The following is an 18,635-nucleotide window of genomic DNA, read 5'->3' on the forward strand; positions in this document are numbered from 1 at the left end:
ACTGTGGATGTTCCCAGTGTCACGCAGCTATGTGGTTCAAACCAAACAGTGTGTGGGTAACTGGACTGATGCATGAGTGTCTGAGGTTTGTGTCTTGGCCCTATATGGACAAGTCAGCTGCAGAACTTGGAAACAGCAACGTGACTCTTCCTCAGGGCCAGAGGGAAACAAAACAGGATATGAATGAAGCCTTCATTCTGCAAACAAACCTGGGAGCAAAAGCAATGTCCCTGATGACCCTGTTCACTCTGTATACAGATAATTATAGGGGCAGCTTTTGGGGATTTTCACGGTGTACGTGGTGGAGCAGGGAATTAATTCCCTCTACACCTTCCTGAGCTCAGCACATAACCAACAATGTAGGGAGCCACAAGACAACCACAGGAAAAGCCTGTAGTTTCCAAGAGGACTTGCACCGTGGTGGCAATGGAACCAGGGATTTTGGTCTGCCTTATTCCCTGTGCTCTAAATCTTCTGCAGTGCAGCTTTAGTGGTGGTTTTAGTCACTGCAGTGGTACATCTAAGGGAGAAACAAGAGGTAGAAGCTCAAGGAGGGCCAATCTCTGTTTGTTGTTTTAATTTGGGTTTGGGCCCCAGCTGTATTATCTCTGACTTGAGTTTGTGACGTACTTGGGCCAGATATTTGGAGCTGCTCGAGGATGCTAGGCTGGCTTTCAGGAGGAGGAAGAGCTAGATACAAACTGACAGAGGGCAGGACACTGTGTGAAAGCCCCTGCTCTGCAGCAATGCCTGAACCCTAAGAATGTGTAAAATATTTAAGTTAGCAGCTGAGCCTGCCCTGCAGCAAAGCTGGGCTCTGTCAGCATGTGAGAACTGCTGTCTTTACTCCAGGGAACAGGGAATTGGGTTGCACCATGGTGTAACTTCACATTTGTCCTTTCTGAGAAAATATTTGGGCCTCCAGAAGCAGAATATGGAAAAAGCCTGGAGGTTCAGCAAGGGGACTGACATTTTTGTGTTTTCTCCTCCTGAAGTCTTTAGCGTGAAATAAGTAAATGCCTCTTAAAGTTGAAAACAGGGACCCACATACAATCCCCACATAACCTCCTTGGGGATAAGCAACTTTCAGGTGCTCATTGGTGGAGTATTTCCCCACTCATTGTAAAGCTTTCATCAACTTGGGTAAGGATGGTGAAAGGGATATTCAGCTTCATATGGGGCTTTTAGTCTACAGCTGTCTGTTGACTGGAAAAGAAGGTAAAACTTATTGCTCTCTACAATAACCTGAACAGGGGCTTTAGCAAGATGGGGTTTGGCCTCTTCTCTCAGGTCACAGCAATAGGACGAGAGGGAATGACCTCATGTTGCACCAGAGGAGGTTCAGATTGGATATGAGGAACAATTTACTTTCCAAAACAGGGATGCTGCAATGGCACAGGCTGCCCAGGGAGGTGGTAGAGTCACTGTCCCTGGAGGTGCTCCAGAACCATGTGGATGTGGCACTGAGGACGCAGTCAGTGGGCATGGTGGGGATGGGCTGACAGCCTTATAGGTCTTTTCCAACATTAGTGATCCTATGATTCTAAGATATGTTTCAGATGTTGGGGTCATTGTCTCTGTTTACTCCTGTCCTTGAGCAAAGAATTTGTTTCCTCCCTGTTTTTGTAGCAATGGCCAAAGTGAAGTCTGAACATTGCTGAATGCAGGGGAATTAAATCTCTGTAATATATCCCATCTATGCAGAACCTAGAATTTCAGTTCAAGCATCTTTGTACCTAAAGCATGTTACAAAGTGCTGTGTCTGGTCATGAGTGGCTGCTGAGCTGCTTGGAGTCTGATCAGCAGAAGGGCCAGAACGACCTGAAGGAGAGGAGATGACCCTGACTTCTGTGTGTGGGCTGGCCTGGAGATTGGAAGAAGAGTGAAGATTTCAGTTATGGTAAGAACTGTTATCCTCTTTATAATAAAAGGAAGAAGGGCACAACGGGCTGACACCTCTGTTTGTGCAGAAGGAAGCTGGGCCAACAAACCCAGGCAGTGACTCCAGAAGAAAACCCTCCCTGGAAAGTGACCACAAGGCTTAGTCACCATGCACCTCTATGCAGAACGCTTCCCCTCAGCACCACTAACAGCAGCCCATGGGCTGGCAAAGAGGTGGGGGCAGTTGACACTGGAGGGGAAAATATTGTCTGAAGGATGCAGTTGGGGAAGTGGTTTGCAGGAGCATGAAGGAGCAGGGCAGGGAAGAGCCAGAGTCTGGTGTGGGAGGAGGAAGGGACTTGAACAGGGAGTGATGCTGTCAGGGGCAGGCAAGGGTCAGTGTGGAAGGTTCTGGGTGGGTACCACAGGGAGATGATGATGATGGGGAAGAGAATATAGCAGGGTTTTTTCTGGGGCTGTGAATCAAGTTCCTCTCTGAGCCACTTTGGCTCGGTCACTAAGAAAACTTCAGTGGAAAAACCTGCAAAGCCACAGATGTGCATCGAAGAAGAAAGTACTTGTTCTCTTCTTTGAATTTCTCTCTTCACTGCTAATATATCTAAAATCTAGGCAGGTAGGCTGTTCCCTTGAGCTACAGAGCAGCCCATTTCTCCAGCTTAGAGGAAAGTCTCTTGAATTACTGCCTGCCTTCTTGCACCAAACCTCTGGGTATGGCAGCTGCTTGCTTGCTCCTCCCCACATCCTCACCTGAGCTCAGGCCCCTAAATCTCTTCACCACAGCAGCCCTGGAGCCTCCCATGTCTATGTGCAGGATAAAAATCCAGGCTTGTCCAACCCACAGCCTGAACTCATGGGATGAGCACAGAACTAGATAAGTCCCATGCTTCAGAGTTTCAGCAGACTGTGCTGAAACATCCCTCCACCATGTTAGGGAGTCTTTGGTGAACCAGGCTGTGTGGTTTGTATGATGTCTGCATCACCAGCATTACTTCTTGCCCTTTATCTGGCAGCTGAGCCATTGGTTGTATCACTTTCTGTAATTTCTTGCGCAGGATTGAGATAGCTACTCATTACTTCCACAGGACCAGGAGACATAGTCGCCATTAGTGCAGTTCACTTCTGGTTCCTTGGTCTGTGGAAAACTGTTGAGAAATGTCAAGACCCTGGGTCTGCTACTCAGATATCAGGGGAGTAGGATAGGATCTTGCAATTTTCTGCTGTTGTTGATATTAATGACTGGAACCAATAGAATAATCACCCCAAGAAAAATTCTTCATCTGTTTTCTTATCCATGAGTAATACAGGGCTGTATGTCCAAAAGATTGTCTTTTAAAATATAGACAGGGATATTTTCAGTATAAATCTGCTGTGCTTTAAGTATTTTTTGGCATTTTGGAAATCAGTGTGGGTGTTGATCCTAGGCTATTTCATGACTTCCCATTGTAATCAAGAATTTATTTTCCTTGGCCAATTACTGTTATTATTTGGCTGAAAATCAGAAGAGACAGACAGTAATTTACCCCAGATTATAAATGAAGCCTGTGGGCAGAGCTGGAAAGAGAACCCAGATCTCCTGGATCCAGATATGCTTATCCTTAGCCACATGGCCAGACCTTACCTTCACTCTCCTTCTCCCTATGGCTACCAAGGGCTATTTTATTAAGTTGGAGTGGCAGTCTTTCAAAGAGTATCTTTACATTAAGAAGGTTAAGAAAGATCTTTGAAAGGTCAGAGAAACCTATGAATGATTATGTCTCTTCAGCAAGATCTTTGTCAATACATAAGCACGGTAGAAAGAAAGGGACTGTTAAATGCAAATAGATTCAGGGTATTTCTGATGCTATAACTGAGTGATGCTTGCATCAGGGACAGTGATGCTTGTATCACAGCATCTTTAAAAGGTTTCCATTCTTCTCACATACCTGTTCTCTCATTTGGGCATCTGTATGCTGTCACATTAATGAATCTTCCAGCCATTCCATCTTGCACTTCCCCAGCATTGTAACAGTGAATCCTCAATGATCTGCTAATGCACTACCACTGCAGAGATACAAAGCACTCTGGAAAGATGCTGTCCTCCCAGCAAGAAGCAAACAGGAGCAGGGTACCCTGTAAATCATCCAGCAGGGCTGTCCTCAGTGTCTCAAACCTCTCCTGTCTTTCTGCTTCCTCTATTCAGACCAGAGACCTTTATGGGTGCAAACAAATACACAGACCCTCACAGACTCTAGGATGAAGCAGAGTGTACTTGCAGTCCTATCCTCACTGGCTCCCCATCTTTTTGTGATGGGCAGCCTTTGGACTCTGGCTATGAGTTTATTTCTATCTTTGACCATCCATTACTTTAGAGGCATTGGTGGCCCAAGCACAACCTTGCTGCTCCTGAGGGAAAGTGCCTGCCACAATGCACGTTCTTCAGGCACTCCTTTCTAGAAGAACAAATATCACAGGCAAACTAGGAATGAGAATCCACCAGGCACCCTTCTTACAGGAGATGATGAAGCAACATTCAGCAACAAAAAGGAACTGACTTGTTGCCTCTCCCTGAGGGCCCTGGTTGCAAATACATTCTTCTTGGTTTGTGAATTCCAGAACTGGTTTAGTGAACCTAGGTGTTGGGCAGAGAAGGAAAGTCCAAAAGGCACACCATTAGCTTTGTTACACCAGAGTGTGGTGGTTCTGACCATAACATGCCTTCACCTCCTTACAGGGTCCTTAGCCCAGGCCCTACCTGAGACAAGATGTCCTGGAGTAGCTGCTTGCCGCTTGCCCAGTGACTTGCAAGGTGCCATGCTCTCTGACATCCCTGTGCCTTCTTCTTGTATATCCAGGCAGGAGTGTTTACTTTCATTTGTTCTGGGCTTAACCTGACCATCTGTCCTTGTGCTGGGAACCCATTGTGCACACAAACCTAAAGCTGTCAGATTGGCTGGCTGCTATTCCTAGCTGTGACAGTCAGTCGAAGGCTTGGCACTGGTTCGTTCATTTATCATATATTAAATATGTTTCTATGAGTTTCCCTTTGATAGGAGAGACATGCTGTGTTTGGGCAGTGTATGTGGGAGGGGGCTATTTCCAGCTGAGCACTTTCCTCTGCTGGTTTTCCCCCAGTTCCACCATCCACTTAGCAAATTCACAGGTGATCAGGAAAAGAAGCAAATATTCTCAACCAAAAGTACAGAGGACAGGGCTGGGAGAAACAGCAATGCCATCTGCCTCAAAATGCTCACAAACACAGAGTGGAGACGGCAGAGTCCTAAAATGGACACCAAGGTATGGAGACTTCAGTTGGCTTCTGTGTAGCAACCCAGAATCTGCAATACACTGATGGACTACAGCAACAGATTATCGCTGATAGTGTAGGGCAAAGAGATCAGTTAACAAAGAAGAGCTCCAGGGGATGAAGAAGGGGATGAACTGGATGTCCAAGCCTTTGGGACACCTGCATATCTGTCATTATCAAGCTCGAGGCTTGGGAGGCCAAGCAGTGATAGAGAGGTCTTTGGCTGAGAAAAGTGCTCCTGCCAGACAAACGTCTCCTGTGGAGGAGCAAGGACAGGCACGTAACTAACTATACATCTTTCCCTTCTGGGGCTTGTACAGAACTCAGCACAAACAAGATTTTACTGCTCATGAGGTCCTTGAGGGATTGTCTGGGAGACACTCATTTGACTGCAATACTTACTGGAGTTAGCTGTTCATTTCAGATGTATGCTCAGGTCTCAAAACAGACAAAGATCTATCTAGGAGCTAGAGAGTATTTTTTTATTTATTGGGCGATCTAGCAGATTCACTAGTGAAATAATTATTGAGAAAGACGTGTCTACCTCAAAGAGTTGAAGTGACAGGTAGATAATATAATGATAGAATTGTTCCAGTTGCAAGGGACCTTTAAAGGTCATTAGTACAATTCTCCGGCAATGAACAGGGACACTACAGATAGATCAGTGTGCTCAGAGGCCCCCCAGCCTGACCTTGGGTGTCTCCAGGAATGGGGCATCCACCACCTTTCTAGGCAACCTGTACCAGTGCCTCACCACCCTAATTGTAAAAAACATTTTCCTTATGTCCAATCCAAATCTCACCTCTTTTAGTTTTAAACCATTTCCCCTTGTTCTATCCCAACAGACCCTGCTAAAGAGTCTGTCCCCCTTCCATCTCACAGCTCCCCATTAGATACTGAAAGGCTGCCCACTGATCCCCTTCAAGCCTTATTTTCTCCACGTTCAGCAGCCCCAGCTCAGCCTGTCCTCATAGGAAGGTGTTCCATCCCACAGATCATTTCTGTGGCCATTCTCTGTAGGAGCTCCAACAGATCCATATCTCTCTTGTACTGACTCCACACTTCAACACCCTACTCAGGTGAAGCCTCAGCAGTGCAGAGCAGAGGGGCAGGATCACTTCCCTCACCCTGCTGATCATACCCCTTTTGATGGCAGCCCAGGATATGGTTGGCTTTCTGGGCTGAGGACACGCTGCTGGCTCATGTTCAGCTGCCATCCACCAATACCTCAAAATTCTTTTCGTCAGGATTGTGTTCTATATTTTCAACCCCAGATTGTACTGATAGTAGGGGATGCTGCAACCCAGGTGCAAGGCCTTGCACTTGGTTTTATTGAGCCTCATGGCTGGACAAATAATATGGGAGAAGACTAATTCTACAGATGTCTACAGATGTTTGGTAAATAATACATACACAACACAGACTCTCAAACAGTATCAGCTTTAGGAAAATTAAATAAAATCCTCACTAATCTTAGGCTTAGCCAGCCATCAGTGTTGTAAATGCTTGTGTATTGAACACATGACTCATGTGGTGTATCTTGCTGGTAAACACGGAGCATCATTTTCCAGTGCAAAGAAAGGAGCTGTAAGAAGGAGCTGTAAAGGTCGAAATCTCAATGAATACAGCTTAGTGGGAGTCAGAAAGTATTACCTATAGAACCCATTAGTAGAACAAAGGGGAAAAACCTGTTTAGTCAAAGCCACAGGAAGGACAAATTGTCTCTGTTGGCAAAAGTCTTTAATGAGAAGTCCTATTAAGGAAAAACCAATAGAAGTTATATATGTGGTTTTATGTGATTTTTGTTCCAGCACTGAGTCTTAAAATGCCATCCTTTATCATGTACAGTGAGAAAAATTGGTGACTAGTGTCAGCACAGTGAATCCCAAGCAATGCTGACCAAAGCAAGTGAAGGAGGAGGTTGAGTCCAAGAATGTCACCTTATGTTTGAAGTACTGGTGCTCTTCTTGTGTATCTGGACTGGGTTTCCCCTTAGTATCTGGCTAGGAAGACCACAACTCAAAGGGGGAAGTGCTCTGAGGAAAGTTTCTTACCACATAGACCACTGCCAAAGCTGTACAATTGTAGAAGATGCTTCTGGATGAAGTGTTTTCCAAACTGAAGATATCATAAAATGTCAGCATGGTACCTTTTGATACCTTACTTTGTATTAAATAAAGTTGCAGTAGTGGAGTAATAGAAGTCAATGCGAGACACTATAGAAAGGGAAGGCTTTATTTTAAGCCACACTGATTTCATTCATTCAGACAAATACTCATAACCACATTTTCACAAGCATCAGGACACATTTGTTCATATGGTTTGGTTTCCTTGCAATGACATAGAATGCAGGGCACAAACTCTAGAGTCTTCATTACATCTCCTGGGTTTGTCATAGTTCGGCCCCTAAATGCTCATTTTAGATACATTTTCTACATCCTTCAGGAACTGACAGTGTATGTGGTCATTTGTCTTGGCATCTTTTCCCATCTCTGAGTATCATTACATCTCACTGTCTTTTGTCTCCTCAAATTGTTATCTTATGGTTCAGTCACATTCTTTCTCATAGCACTATCATCTCTAATTATTTGATTTTGTGCTGGGCCCTTAATGATCTCCTAATCACTGTGCTGCTCTTGTAGCCCTTCTTCTGTCTTTCTTCCAAGTGCTTCCACATCCAGAGTTCTCCTTCCATTTATACCAATCCTACTGCTTCTTTTACAATGTAAAGGGAATTATGACCATTAGTGATAAAGATATTATCCATGGTAAAGCAATGACTTCTGGATTCAGTGCCATTTTATGAAGAAGAGAAAACAAATTCAAAAGCAATAAAGATTGATCTTTCCTTCTCCTCTCAAAATTATTTCCTGCTTTATGAGAACAATGTTTCTCTATATGTATGTCAGATTTAATACAAATAATAAATAATGTCTCCAAAGAGAACATAATTAGTGTGAAATTCATTATTATGGAAAGTCACTGAGTCAAATAACTTGGCAGGCACGTGATGCTAGGAACATTAATGTCATTTGTAGCTATGCACCAGAAGATAAGAACAATCAGATGTAATGCTTCAAGAGATAAGGAAGTCTTTCTTCTCACCACAAACACTATTTCACAATTAGCTGAGTATCATGCATTTCCCTCCAGTCCTTCAATCTTCCTTTGAAGCCTATCAGCTCCTGACAACAAACAGAGACCAAGACTGGGGCTTGGTTTTCCACAGAAAATGCTATTTACTTACTGAAGACAAAATTTATGACACTATAGATACTGAACCTAAAACAGAACAAAGAAACAGTGGTGCCTGTAAATATTTCAGTGGTCTCCTGCATTCAAGACAGCACAGAAATGTTTCAGTCCAATCTAGACTTCACAAGGACTGTCAGATTTTGGATCTAAGACTAAGTTAATTGGTTAAGAAAGTCACAATATTGTTCTTTTCTATTTACCAGACAGATGAGCAAAGTGAAATGAGCAGCTGCTTTCTTATCACTCTGCATGTCTGTACAGGAAATATGGTGGGTAAATCTCATCTGATTCCAAGGAATGAATCATGTCAGGACATTTTTGTGCTCATGGGGTAAAGTGAAAGGGTCGGGTTAGACAAGGAGGAGAGATTTCTGCTCCCCTTTCCCACAAGAGTGCAATCCAGAAGCATGCTCTGTTTTTACAGTCATATTTCAGAATTTTTCTTCTCTTGGTTTTTAATAGGATACTGGAAGTATGAGCAATTTTAGTTACTTGATGGATTGTTTAAACCCTGCAAAGGAGCCTCTGCCAATTTTTTTCAACATCCAAATATTAACAATATCTTTTCTCTTCCTTCCTTCCCAGACAGTAAAAGAAATAGGCTGATTGGTGTATGTGGATGTGTGTGGGTGGGTGGGGGTGAAGCCAAAGGAAGCAATGAAATTAGCTTTTAGCCCTGAATGCTTTGGTTGCTCTTTTTTTCAATGAATTAAATATCCTTGGTCTGGCTTCTGTGAAATTCTGCTCTTCTGTGCTATGAACTTCCCGTTACCAGTAATATTTTTTCATTGTTTCAGGCAAATACAGCTGTTCTGGGAAGTCCTGGCCAAACATGGAGAGTTGGTCTTTGAGGTAACTAAACAATATTCCATGGAGTGCTATATATTGGAGTTGAAGGCTTGAGCTAAGCTCAGTGTTTGCAGCAAGAAAAAATAGAAAGTAATGACTTCCCATTGATCTGTACTGCTGACCCCAAACATTCCTTATTTATACCCAGCTTGAGATTTTTCCAGGACATTTGGCTTCATTTTGAAGTCTGATGGATTACAAGGAGTGATTTCAAGGATTACAACTCCATAGAAGTGAAGGCTGTGAATTTTAATCTGATCAGCAATCTCTGAATCACAATAGATTAAAGATTAGCCACCAAAAACAGAATACAGCAGCTAAAAAGCCCAATCTGTCAATCAGCCAACCAACCAACCAAAGAAGCCCCACAGCTCACAAACTGGAAACCTCTTTTCATGAAAGTGTCTGATGTGTATACAAACCGAAGTTCTGTAGAACACAGCAAGTAAAGGAAGAATCAACATTTCACCTGTGGATTTGATTAGGGGAAAGTTCCAGGCCTTTTCATGGTGTTTAACTTCAGTCCTACTTCTTGACACTGGACTACTGAGCAACAAGTCAGCTTGAAAATGCAAGTGTGCTCCATGTATGTGGCAGGGCAAACTCACTGAAAGTCATCATGGAGCATGGAAAAGGGAATTTCTAAAGTGCATCTTGGGCTAAAACTTTGGAGGAAGTATGAAATGAATTAGCTATGAGGTGGCATGGGGATCTTTCTCCTTCTCCATGGGAGACTGGTGCTACTTATAAGCTTCAGGTGATAGTTTCTAAAATACTCCTAAGACTGTACATGGCATATTTGTTTTGATTGAAGAAATTTCTACAAAATCTTCTTTTTGCACAAAGCTGTAATGCTGGTGGCAAAATTCTTCTCAGGGGAAAGGTAGAAACAGATTTCAAAGATATGTGTTCAAATATTTTAAGGAGAAAACAAAGCTTACTTCTTATGAAATTACTCCTTTATCCCCACCGCAGCACTGAAATGGAAGTGAATCACTTTGGTTATTTGAAACTTTTTTGTTTGTTTGTTTGCTGTGAAACTAGATTTCTCTGGTTTATGTGTACACCATTTCTTTTAATCTTTGAGAATTTTTAAATCTAGTTTTGAAATATTTAAATCTGTGTTTTTCCCAGGTTGAACAACGGACTTTTGAACTAGCTGTAGTGTTAATATTGGGTACTGGAATTAGTTTGTTGCCAGAACTAGCACACATTCAGATATGGATATCAAGTTCTTTCAATGTCTGAAATGTGTTCCATTTATTTTTATTTCATACTCTTCTGACTAGCTCCTGTGTTTAAAAATCATCTCTCTTTCTAAAGCTTAGTGTCAGTATGCTAGTTTTCAGCATGATTTATTTCATGAGGTTGTTGACTTTAATTATATTGTGGATACTCAGATGCTGTTACTTAGTGGCTGAATTATACTTGCTTCTTGGATCTATTCCTAGGCATTACTTAGGACTAAATGAAAAGTAAAAATAAAGTCTTGTTTTCTCATGTGCTGTAGAACTAGTTGTTCCAAAAAGCACTTGTTTATCATGTTGAGAAATCACTAAGCCATAGTCCATGTGGTGGCTAACTTACATCCTGAAACATGGGAGTGAGCTTGGAAAGGGCTGTCCGAAATAGTGAGTTCAGTTCTTGGTACTCTGTGCAACCTAGATTTGGAAGCCATATTTGAAACACCACGAACGCAATGGGGCTGGTGGAGTTTATTTCCCTGCTGTGGTGCTCAGCGACTGCCAAAGCCTTCCTAGAAGCATGAGCTGGGCAGTCAGAATGACTTAAATAATCCTACCTTCCTAGTGCTCATTGCAACACATTCATAGAAAACAAAATCTATCTTTTCATTGAGCTCAATGAGCTGTTCCTTTCCTTTCCTTCTTTTATTTTCTAAACACAATCTATTTCCATTGCTCACCTTGTTAGACCTCATTAAGATCACTTCCACAGGAATTATTCTTCCCTGAACACAAGTGACCTGGGCCATACAGAGGACTCCTGTTGAGGTCTCATTGGTATCTTATTCAGTGGCACTAACAGTTTCCCATTTCTATCGGCAGATTCTCGGTAGACACCTCAGAATCATCCTCCTGTAATCACCTTTCTGACTCTTGGTTCTAATTGGTTTTTGTTCCCTGCTTATTTCCTCTTAGTTTACAGTTGGATTTTTGTCTGCTAATCCCCTTGGAAGATGTTGCACTATTGTCTGTTACCCTCTTTCTATTACTTCAGCTTCCCAGGCCATCTTTCTTCTTTTGTAGGACCCCTCAGGCATCCCTTCCACTGATGTTTCCATATTACTTTGTGTCATCAGCTAACTTCCTCAGCAAGTATTCCCTTTCCGAGCAGACATCTATGTAAATATTCAGTTAAGATAGTTCAAAGAAGAATTCAAATGGTAATTTCTCAACATTTCTCCATTTCACTACTCAAACGTAAGTCTCATTTGTCTGAATCCTTTATCATCTCACAGTTTTGGCTTTAATGTCCATCTTGTCTGATTTAACTAATAATGCGCCAGATGGTACTATGGCCAAAGCTGTTTGGATATCAATATATGAGAACAACCAGATCTTCTATTTGGTTTTCCTCAGGGTTCTCTGTGTAGCACAGGGCTGAACATTCAGCAGTACCTGAAAGATAGTACCTGGGGCACAAAAGATGTTCTTCTCTTTCCACTGTTTTTCAGAGGTGGTTCATGACAATGATTCCAATACCCTCAGGATATCTGGGAAACATTTTAGTCCTTCTTCCCTGTTCTGTCAGGAATTAAATAAGAAGACAGAGCTGTGGCCCACGTCAGAGGTCAGGACAGAGCTTTTCTTCCTCCACCATCCCTAATGCTCTGCAAGCTGTCTGTAGCAATAGCGGCATGATTCCAAGCCAGGCATTTCCACGTCAGGTTTCTATTCTCAGGCTCTGAGAGCCAGGAGCTACTTGTACAAGGACACACATAATGTGGTACCATTGTGCCATAGGCAGGTCTGAACTTTCCACAGTCAAAATTGGAGCCAGCAGTGTGCCCTCGCAGCCCAGAAAGCCAACTGTATGCCGGGCTGCATCAGAAGTGGCACAGCCAGCAAAGCAAGAGAGATGATCTTGCCCCTCTGCTCTGTGCTGGTGAGATCTCACCTGAATACAGTGTCCAGATGTGGAGTCCTCATTACAGGAGAGATATGGAACTTGGCTCAGCTGGAGTACTGTTGGCGTGGGTTCATGCATGGGCTCAGCATCCTGGTATTGTGCACGTGGGAACCTGGCCTAGGGAGCTTGTGTGTGTGCGGGCAGAGCCAGGAGCCCAGGACCCCCATTAGCTGAACCCAGCCAGCACACACACTGGGTTGTCCAATGGCTCATCTAGCTCTGCTGTGGGTCTGGAGGAGGAGGCATCCATTGCAAAAGTAGCACAAAAGGAGATGGGAAAAGGCCTCCTACTCCCTATGGTGGAGCAGGTGCCCTGGCCAGCAGCATGACCCTGATCAGGATGGGCACAGAAAAGCGGGAGACTGAGCTTGTCCTCAGACCTCTGTTTCTGGGCACAGAAAGGCAGCCCTGTCTGTGCCTCTCACCCCCAGTGCCTGCCCTGGCTCCCTCCGCTCCCTATTGGCTTGAAGTTTTTATTTCCTGGCTGAGAGCTGAAGGTGTTTTTGACCAAGAAGGTGGAAGACTGAGGGTGGATTGGGAGTGGGAAACAGAAGAGGGGAGGAGTCACTCATCAATGCTTATAAATAAAAGGCCCTTCTTTTTCGGTGCAGGGCCCAGGACGCTGGAAGAGCTGCCCCTTGGACGAGCTACAGACTGGCTGGGAAGAACAGCTCTGTGAGTATGCAGGGACTGCCTCGCTTTGCCTGGATGTCTGCTTGCTATTAATACCTTGCTGAGGCTTCACAGCTGCAAACTGCATCTTGTGTAACAGTGTGGTTCTCCATTCCAGCAGGAAACAGACAGAGGGCTGCTTTTCTGAATCTCCCCTTTTTGGGTGACAGTGGAAATCCCTCAGACATTTGCTGGCGGTTCATCTTACCTTCTCTTTCTGTAGTTCTAACCAGTGGATGGTACTAGAAAGCAAGATGATTTGTCTCACTGTGCCACACAATGTGTTACATGTGGTACAGCACAGTGATGCTGGGGAGGGGAGGTGTGTGCTGGAAAACCCAGGGAGCAGGAGGAGTGAACAGGGGATCATTATTTCCAGGGAAAGAGCCCCTTGAATTCAAGTTGGTATAGAGCCAGGATGTTCATTGATCCCTTGGAAAAGGCTTTGCCTCTGTGGAGAAAAATTAAACATTTGACTTAAAGGATTTGAGTTTGCAGCATTTCTCCTGTGGTGAAGGTTTTGGATACTCCAGGGATCTGTGAATTTCTGAAATTGTAGTGGAGTGTTTCAGAGAGTAGAGGGCTCTACCCTGAGTGAAGATAAGTAAATAGAGTTTGGCTGGAAAGTCTGTCAGAATCTCCCACTCCGCAGCATCACCTTCATTCCGAAGTACTCCCAGTACCTTCCTCCCTGTTCCCCACTATTCTCCTGCTAGGTTCCGTTCCCGAAGATTCTTTTTCTTGGCAGTTCCCAGAGCTGCCAGGCTGTACAAAACATTCAGGAAACCTACAAAATCCACATTCAGCACTAACGCAAAAACTTTGGGCTCCAAGGAATGCAAACAATCCTGGAGCAGAGAGTTCCCTTAAAGAGACCAGAGTGGTGGGACACAGGGATAGCAGACAAGCTTCAGTCCTCCTAGAGCAGACTTCTTTTAATTACAGCACAACTTGGTTTTCATCCTGATTTTAGGCTGAGCACTGAATGGGTACTATTATATAGAGGGCACTGATGGTGTGGGACTGAGCTGCAGTTTGCAGCTTGCATGGTCCCAGCCCCACCACTGCCATAGGGAGTGCTGGGAGACACTGGGTACCCACCTCTCCTTACTGCCTTGCTTCCTCTTTGCTTTTCACCCAACAGCTATCTCTGTAACAACCTCCCCCCTACCTCATTTAATTCCCTCTTGTTGTACCACAGAGCTGGAAAATCAAACTACCACCTTATATCCATCACTGCTGCCCATAACATTGTTCCCAGAAAAGCTCTTTTCATGGTAGCAGGCAAAGTAATGCTCTCAGAGACTGCTGGCTTGGAAGATTAATCCTGTATGAAAAGCCTTACACTGGCCACCCAAAGAGGTGGTACATGCCCAATCCCTGGAGACACCCAAGGTCAGGATGGAGGGGCTCTGAACACCCTGATAAAGCTGAAGTGTCCCTGTCCATTGCAAGGGTGTTGGACAAGATGGCTTTTAAATATCCCTTCTAACTCAAACAATTCTATGTTTCTATGACTTCTGACTTTGGTGCCCAGTGGGACAAAATGCTGATGGTGGCAGAGCAGAGGCAACAGTCCCGAAAGACACCAAGTCTCCTTTCAGAAAGAAGTTGCCCCTTGGGCTGGAAGAGCAGTGTATGGGCAGGACCACGGTGAAGACCTGAGGAGATAGTGTTCTGAGTGCTGCTGTTGTCTCAAATCTCACAATCTTTTCAGGAGAAGGAATCCCTCTGTATCACTGCTTGACACTCCTGCAGCAGTGAAGGAGGAGATGGGAAGGGATATTAGGGCTGAATTCTTGCTCCAGTATCCCTCAGGCTGGGGGGGCATTGGGGCCAGCTGGAGGAAGGGGGGTTGAGTGTAGGGGAAGCTCCTGGAGCCTTATTCCCTATGTATCCCCCCACAGAGCTGACAGGACATTCTGTGCTCTGTGAATCCAGACAGAGGATGGTGAGGGCAAAAAGAGCAGATCAGAAGAAAAATGTGAAAGGCAAACATGTACATTTGGGATCAGCACACGCCTCTCCCTGTGGGCCCCTGGCAGCCCCTGGAATGCCTTCCACTTACATGGGCCAGATTTCTGAGTGTGGAGTGCTGGGGACATGCTTCCCTGTGAATTATGGCCCCTGCCCCAAAACCAAGAGAGGAAGAGTTATGCCTCCTCCTTCCATGATTCAATCCTCTAATAGAAGCTATATTGTAATGACTCCATATAGAGTGCGTACCAACCAGCCATCGCCTTTCCCAGGTTCCTTCATGGGCCCCCTCCTGGATCTGTTTTTATAATAAACATTCCATTGCTAATTTTGCAGGATCTCCATCTGCCTTCAGTGGGAAGAGAGTGAGATACACAAGAGACAGAGTGAGAGAGTCCTTGCACAATGCGTGCTCTCATTGTCCTTGTGCTCCTGGCCGTCTTGGTCATGGCCGCTACTTGCTACGGTAGGTGAGCTTCTTTTACTGGGTGGAGCAATAACTCCAGTGCTGCAGACATATTTGAGTCTGTTCAGACATGTTATATTCACCTTTAACCCTGCAGATGTGTTCTTCTGATCTGTGCTGTGTAAAAGACTGAATTCCATGTCACTTACGCACGTTGTACTCTTTCTTTCCCCAGAGTCCCATGAGAGCATGGAATCCCATGAGTATCTCAGTAAGACTGCTTTACTATTTTCTTGAATTCAAAGTGACCTACAGACACCTCTAAGGCCATTTCCTTGTGCTTTACTAAATAGACAGAACCTCTCAGTCTAGGGAGATTAAATGTATTGGGTGACAGAGTGTCAGGATAAATAGGAAGAAATTTAAAACAGATTTCACATATTTGGGCACAATTGTAACTGCTGTGCTTTGCAAAGAATATAATAAAAACTGGAGAACACAGAGTCAATGAGTTTAGATCCTTGCTGCATGCAGGGTTGAATGGCACCAGAAAAGGATATTGCTCAAAAAGCTCAGGAGGGTACTGCAGAAGCCAGTTATATGGGCTGTCCTTATGCAAGGATGGGGAGAACACAACTCTACTCCTTGGAAGAAGTGGGTGGGATGTGTGGGCAGGAAAGATTCTTGTTCAGGAAGAGGGAGTTAGTGTCACAGGAGAAGCATGTGAGGGTGGAGAGTCACTTAGGAACGAGCAGAAAGTTCAAAGCTAAAAAGAAATTAAACCATCTGGGAGAATGACTTCACAAAGCAGCTAGTCAGAAGCACAAGTGGGAGCCAGTGCCAAAGACTCCTCCATTCTACAGTGTGTTGTTCCTCAAAAAGGACAGAAGGCACTTTCAGGCCCCTCACTTCAGAATTTCCGCAGAGACCTTTGCACAGTGATTGCCCAACCTTGGAGGCAGATAAATTTGTTCAAGCCCTTCCTGTTTTCAATCATAGCTTCACAATCCTGCTAATTCTGCTGTGTGTCCAGACCTCCCTTGGTCTGTGCCACTTGGCATCTATCTCTTGTCACAGCTCCACCCAGCCAGAGGGGGCTATGGCAGCAGATTTCCCCAGGGTGGCTTGAGTAACAGCAGAACAAAAACAGCATGTGTGCTTCCATAGAGGTTGCACTTGCAGAGGGAGAGCTTGTCAATGAGCCAGCAGGGCAGGCAGGTGGGAATATTAGGAGGTCCTGGGTCTCGCTGAGTGTGGGAGGGCAGATGAGGAGGCTGTCACAAATGTGGGAGAAACCTTTGTAGAAATCGATGTTTATCTACTCTGAACCACCCCTTGCCTTCCCAGATCCCTTCCTCAACAGGCAAAGGGCCAATGGCTTCATACGAGATGACACGGGACTAAGAGCTGTCCTTCAGGAGAGGTATGTTATGGCACCCAGACACTGAGGGTGGGAACATGGAGAGGTATCTCTCTGCGAAGCACAGACTGGTATCAGGGGAGAAGCCACAGTGATTTCTCAGAAGCCTCTGCCCCTCTCTCTGCTTGAGACAACCCTAGGAACCCTCTCATCAGTACCAGGTATCCTCTTAGCAGGAAACTCCTTGCTCTCCTTTCTTCATGTGTGGAGTTAGAGAAGAGCAGAAGAACTGTAGGGAGCAGACTGGGGGACTATTCCTGCAGCACTGGGCTGAGGCAGAAGCCCCCCTGTTATTCCCATCATTCTACTTAGCCGTGAAGTGAAAGGTTACCTAGGGAGGCAACCACTCCTGCTGTAGTCACATTGGTACCCTGGATGTGGTGAACACTGGTATGCCATGGTCTTGGTAACTTGGTGGTAGAGGCTGGGATGGATCCTTAGACCTGGTAAGGCAGAAAAAGGCTATAGGCAGATATTTAAGATAACACTTCTAATTTCTCCTACTTTTGCAGGATCAGGGAACGTAATAAGGCACCTCAGGAACGTCAGCGGGAGATCTGTGAGGACTTCTACCTGTGTGAACAGTATGCTCTTAACCACGGCTATCCTGCTGCTTACAGGCACTATTTTGGGAGGAGGAGGAATAAGTAAAGATGATCTGTCCCTACCCTGGGGCTTGGACCTCAGGTTAACCTCCTAGGAAAAGCAATAGCTCTGAAACATATTCAGTTGCTTGAGTTCCTGTATGTTATCCTGCCTGCTGCTTCTCTCCCATGTAGCCATGGATTCCTACACTGTGTTAATTAGTGCTGAGCTGACGTAGTAGAGATCAGAGAGAGTTCAGGATGTGGGTGTTTGCTGTAACAATAAACTGCTGGTTTGATACTATCATGTCATGAGTCACAGTATTTTAGGGGATGACTTTTCATGAAGAAGCTGAGTTTCTTTATCATAGAACCTGGTGCAGATTATGAAAACAAGTCCTTATCACACAGTCACATTAGGTTTGAAGGATTATACAATGATTTTGCTCCCGGGCCTACAGCTGACTTATTTTAGACATCACTAGTGAATTTCAATTCACAAACTTAGGACATGACAAAGTGGTCTGATGTTTAGAAGGCAGAGTGAGATGCACTCTTTGAAAATAAAATCTCTACAAGATTTCCTCATTTGGGTAGACAATATCCAAATGTCTATTTAGCCCTAAATGCAAAGTTGGTTTGACAATTAGTGACAGAAAAAACTGTCAATGGCACCTTGTTGTCCCAGCCACCCTTTGATCCTGTGCATGGTGCTCCTGTAGAAGGGAGTATGTGGTCCAGTCTTTATTCATGTTTTCATTAGGAGTGCTGTTTAATCTCCTTTCTTCCAGACAACTTTAGCATTAGCCTTTTACTTAGAAGTATTATATGGAAATTATTAGTTTTTTTATTTCTTCAGCTAAAACAAAAAATGCAGAGATAAATTCTCTTTAGCTCAATACCTTGCTCTCATTGACATAGGAAATCAGCTTGAATCATAGAATCATTAAGGTTGGAAAGATCAATATGATCATCTAGTCCAACCATCAGCCCATGCCAGGACTGCTTCAGACATGTCTCTCGGTGTGACATTTACCCTTTTCTTGAACACCTCTAGAAATGATTACTCCATCACCTCCCAGGGCAGGCTGTTCCAGTGCATGATTGCTCTTTCAAAGAAGGTTTTCCTGATATCCA

General features: G+C 44.4%; 1 protein-coding gene across 1 annotated transcript; it reads left to right on the top strand.

Moving 5' to 3' along the window:
- Nucleotides 1–13,031: 13,031 nt before the first annotated feature.
- Nucleotides 13,032–17,805, top strand: MGP (matrix Gla protein). The gene is made up of 5 exons (XM_065742879.1): nucleotides 13,032–13,114; nucleotides 15,425–15,554; nucleotides 15,730–15,765; nucleotides 16,842–16,917; nucleotides 17,427–17,805. The coding sequence occupies exons 2-5, from the start codon at nucleotides 15,494–15,496 to the stop codon at nucleotides 17,563–17,565; spliced, it is 312 nt and encodes a 103-aa protein (XP_065598951.1). The 5' UTR covers nucleotides 13,032–13,114; nucleotides 15,425–15,493; the 3' UTR covers nucleotides 17,566–17,805.
- The last annotated feature ends 830 nt before the right edge of the window (nucleotides 17,806–18,635 follow it).

Source organism: Cyrtonyx montezumae, unplaced genomic scaffold (genome assembly GCF_038088225.1).
Source record: "Cyrtonyx montezumae isolate F1298 unplaced genomic scaffold, pur_monq_1.0 scaffold_3, whole genome shotgun sequence".
Classification (NCBI taxonomy): Eukaryota; Metazoa; Chordata; class Aves; order Galliformes; family Odontophoridae; genus Cyrtonyx; species Cyrtonyx montezumae.

Coding starts and splice junctions, on each gene's coding strand:
- MGP (XM_065742879.1), top strand. CDS start 15,494: ATGCGTGCTCTCATTGTCCTTGTGCTCCTGGCCGTCTTGGTCATGGCC. Junction 15,555..15,729: donor CATGGCCGCTACTTGCTACG/GTAGGTGAGCTT, acceptor TTCTTTCCCCAG/AGTCCCATGAGAGCATGGAA. Junction 15,766..16,841: donor GGAATCCCATGAGTATCTCA/GTAAGACTGCTT, acceptor TTGCCTTCCCAG/ATCCCTTCCTCAACAGGCAA.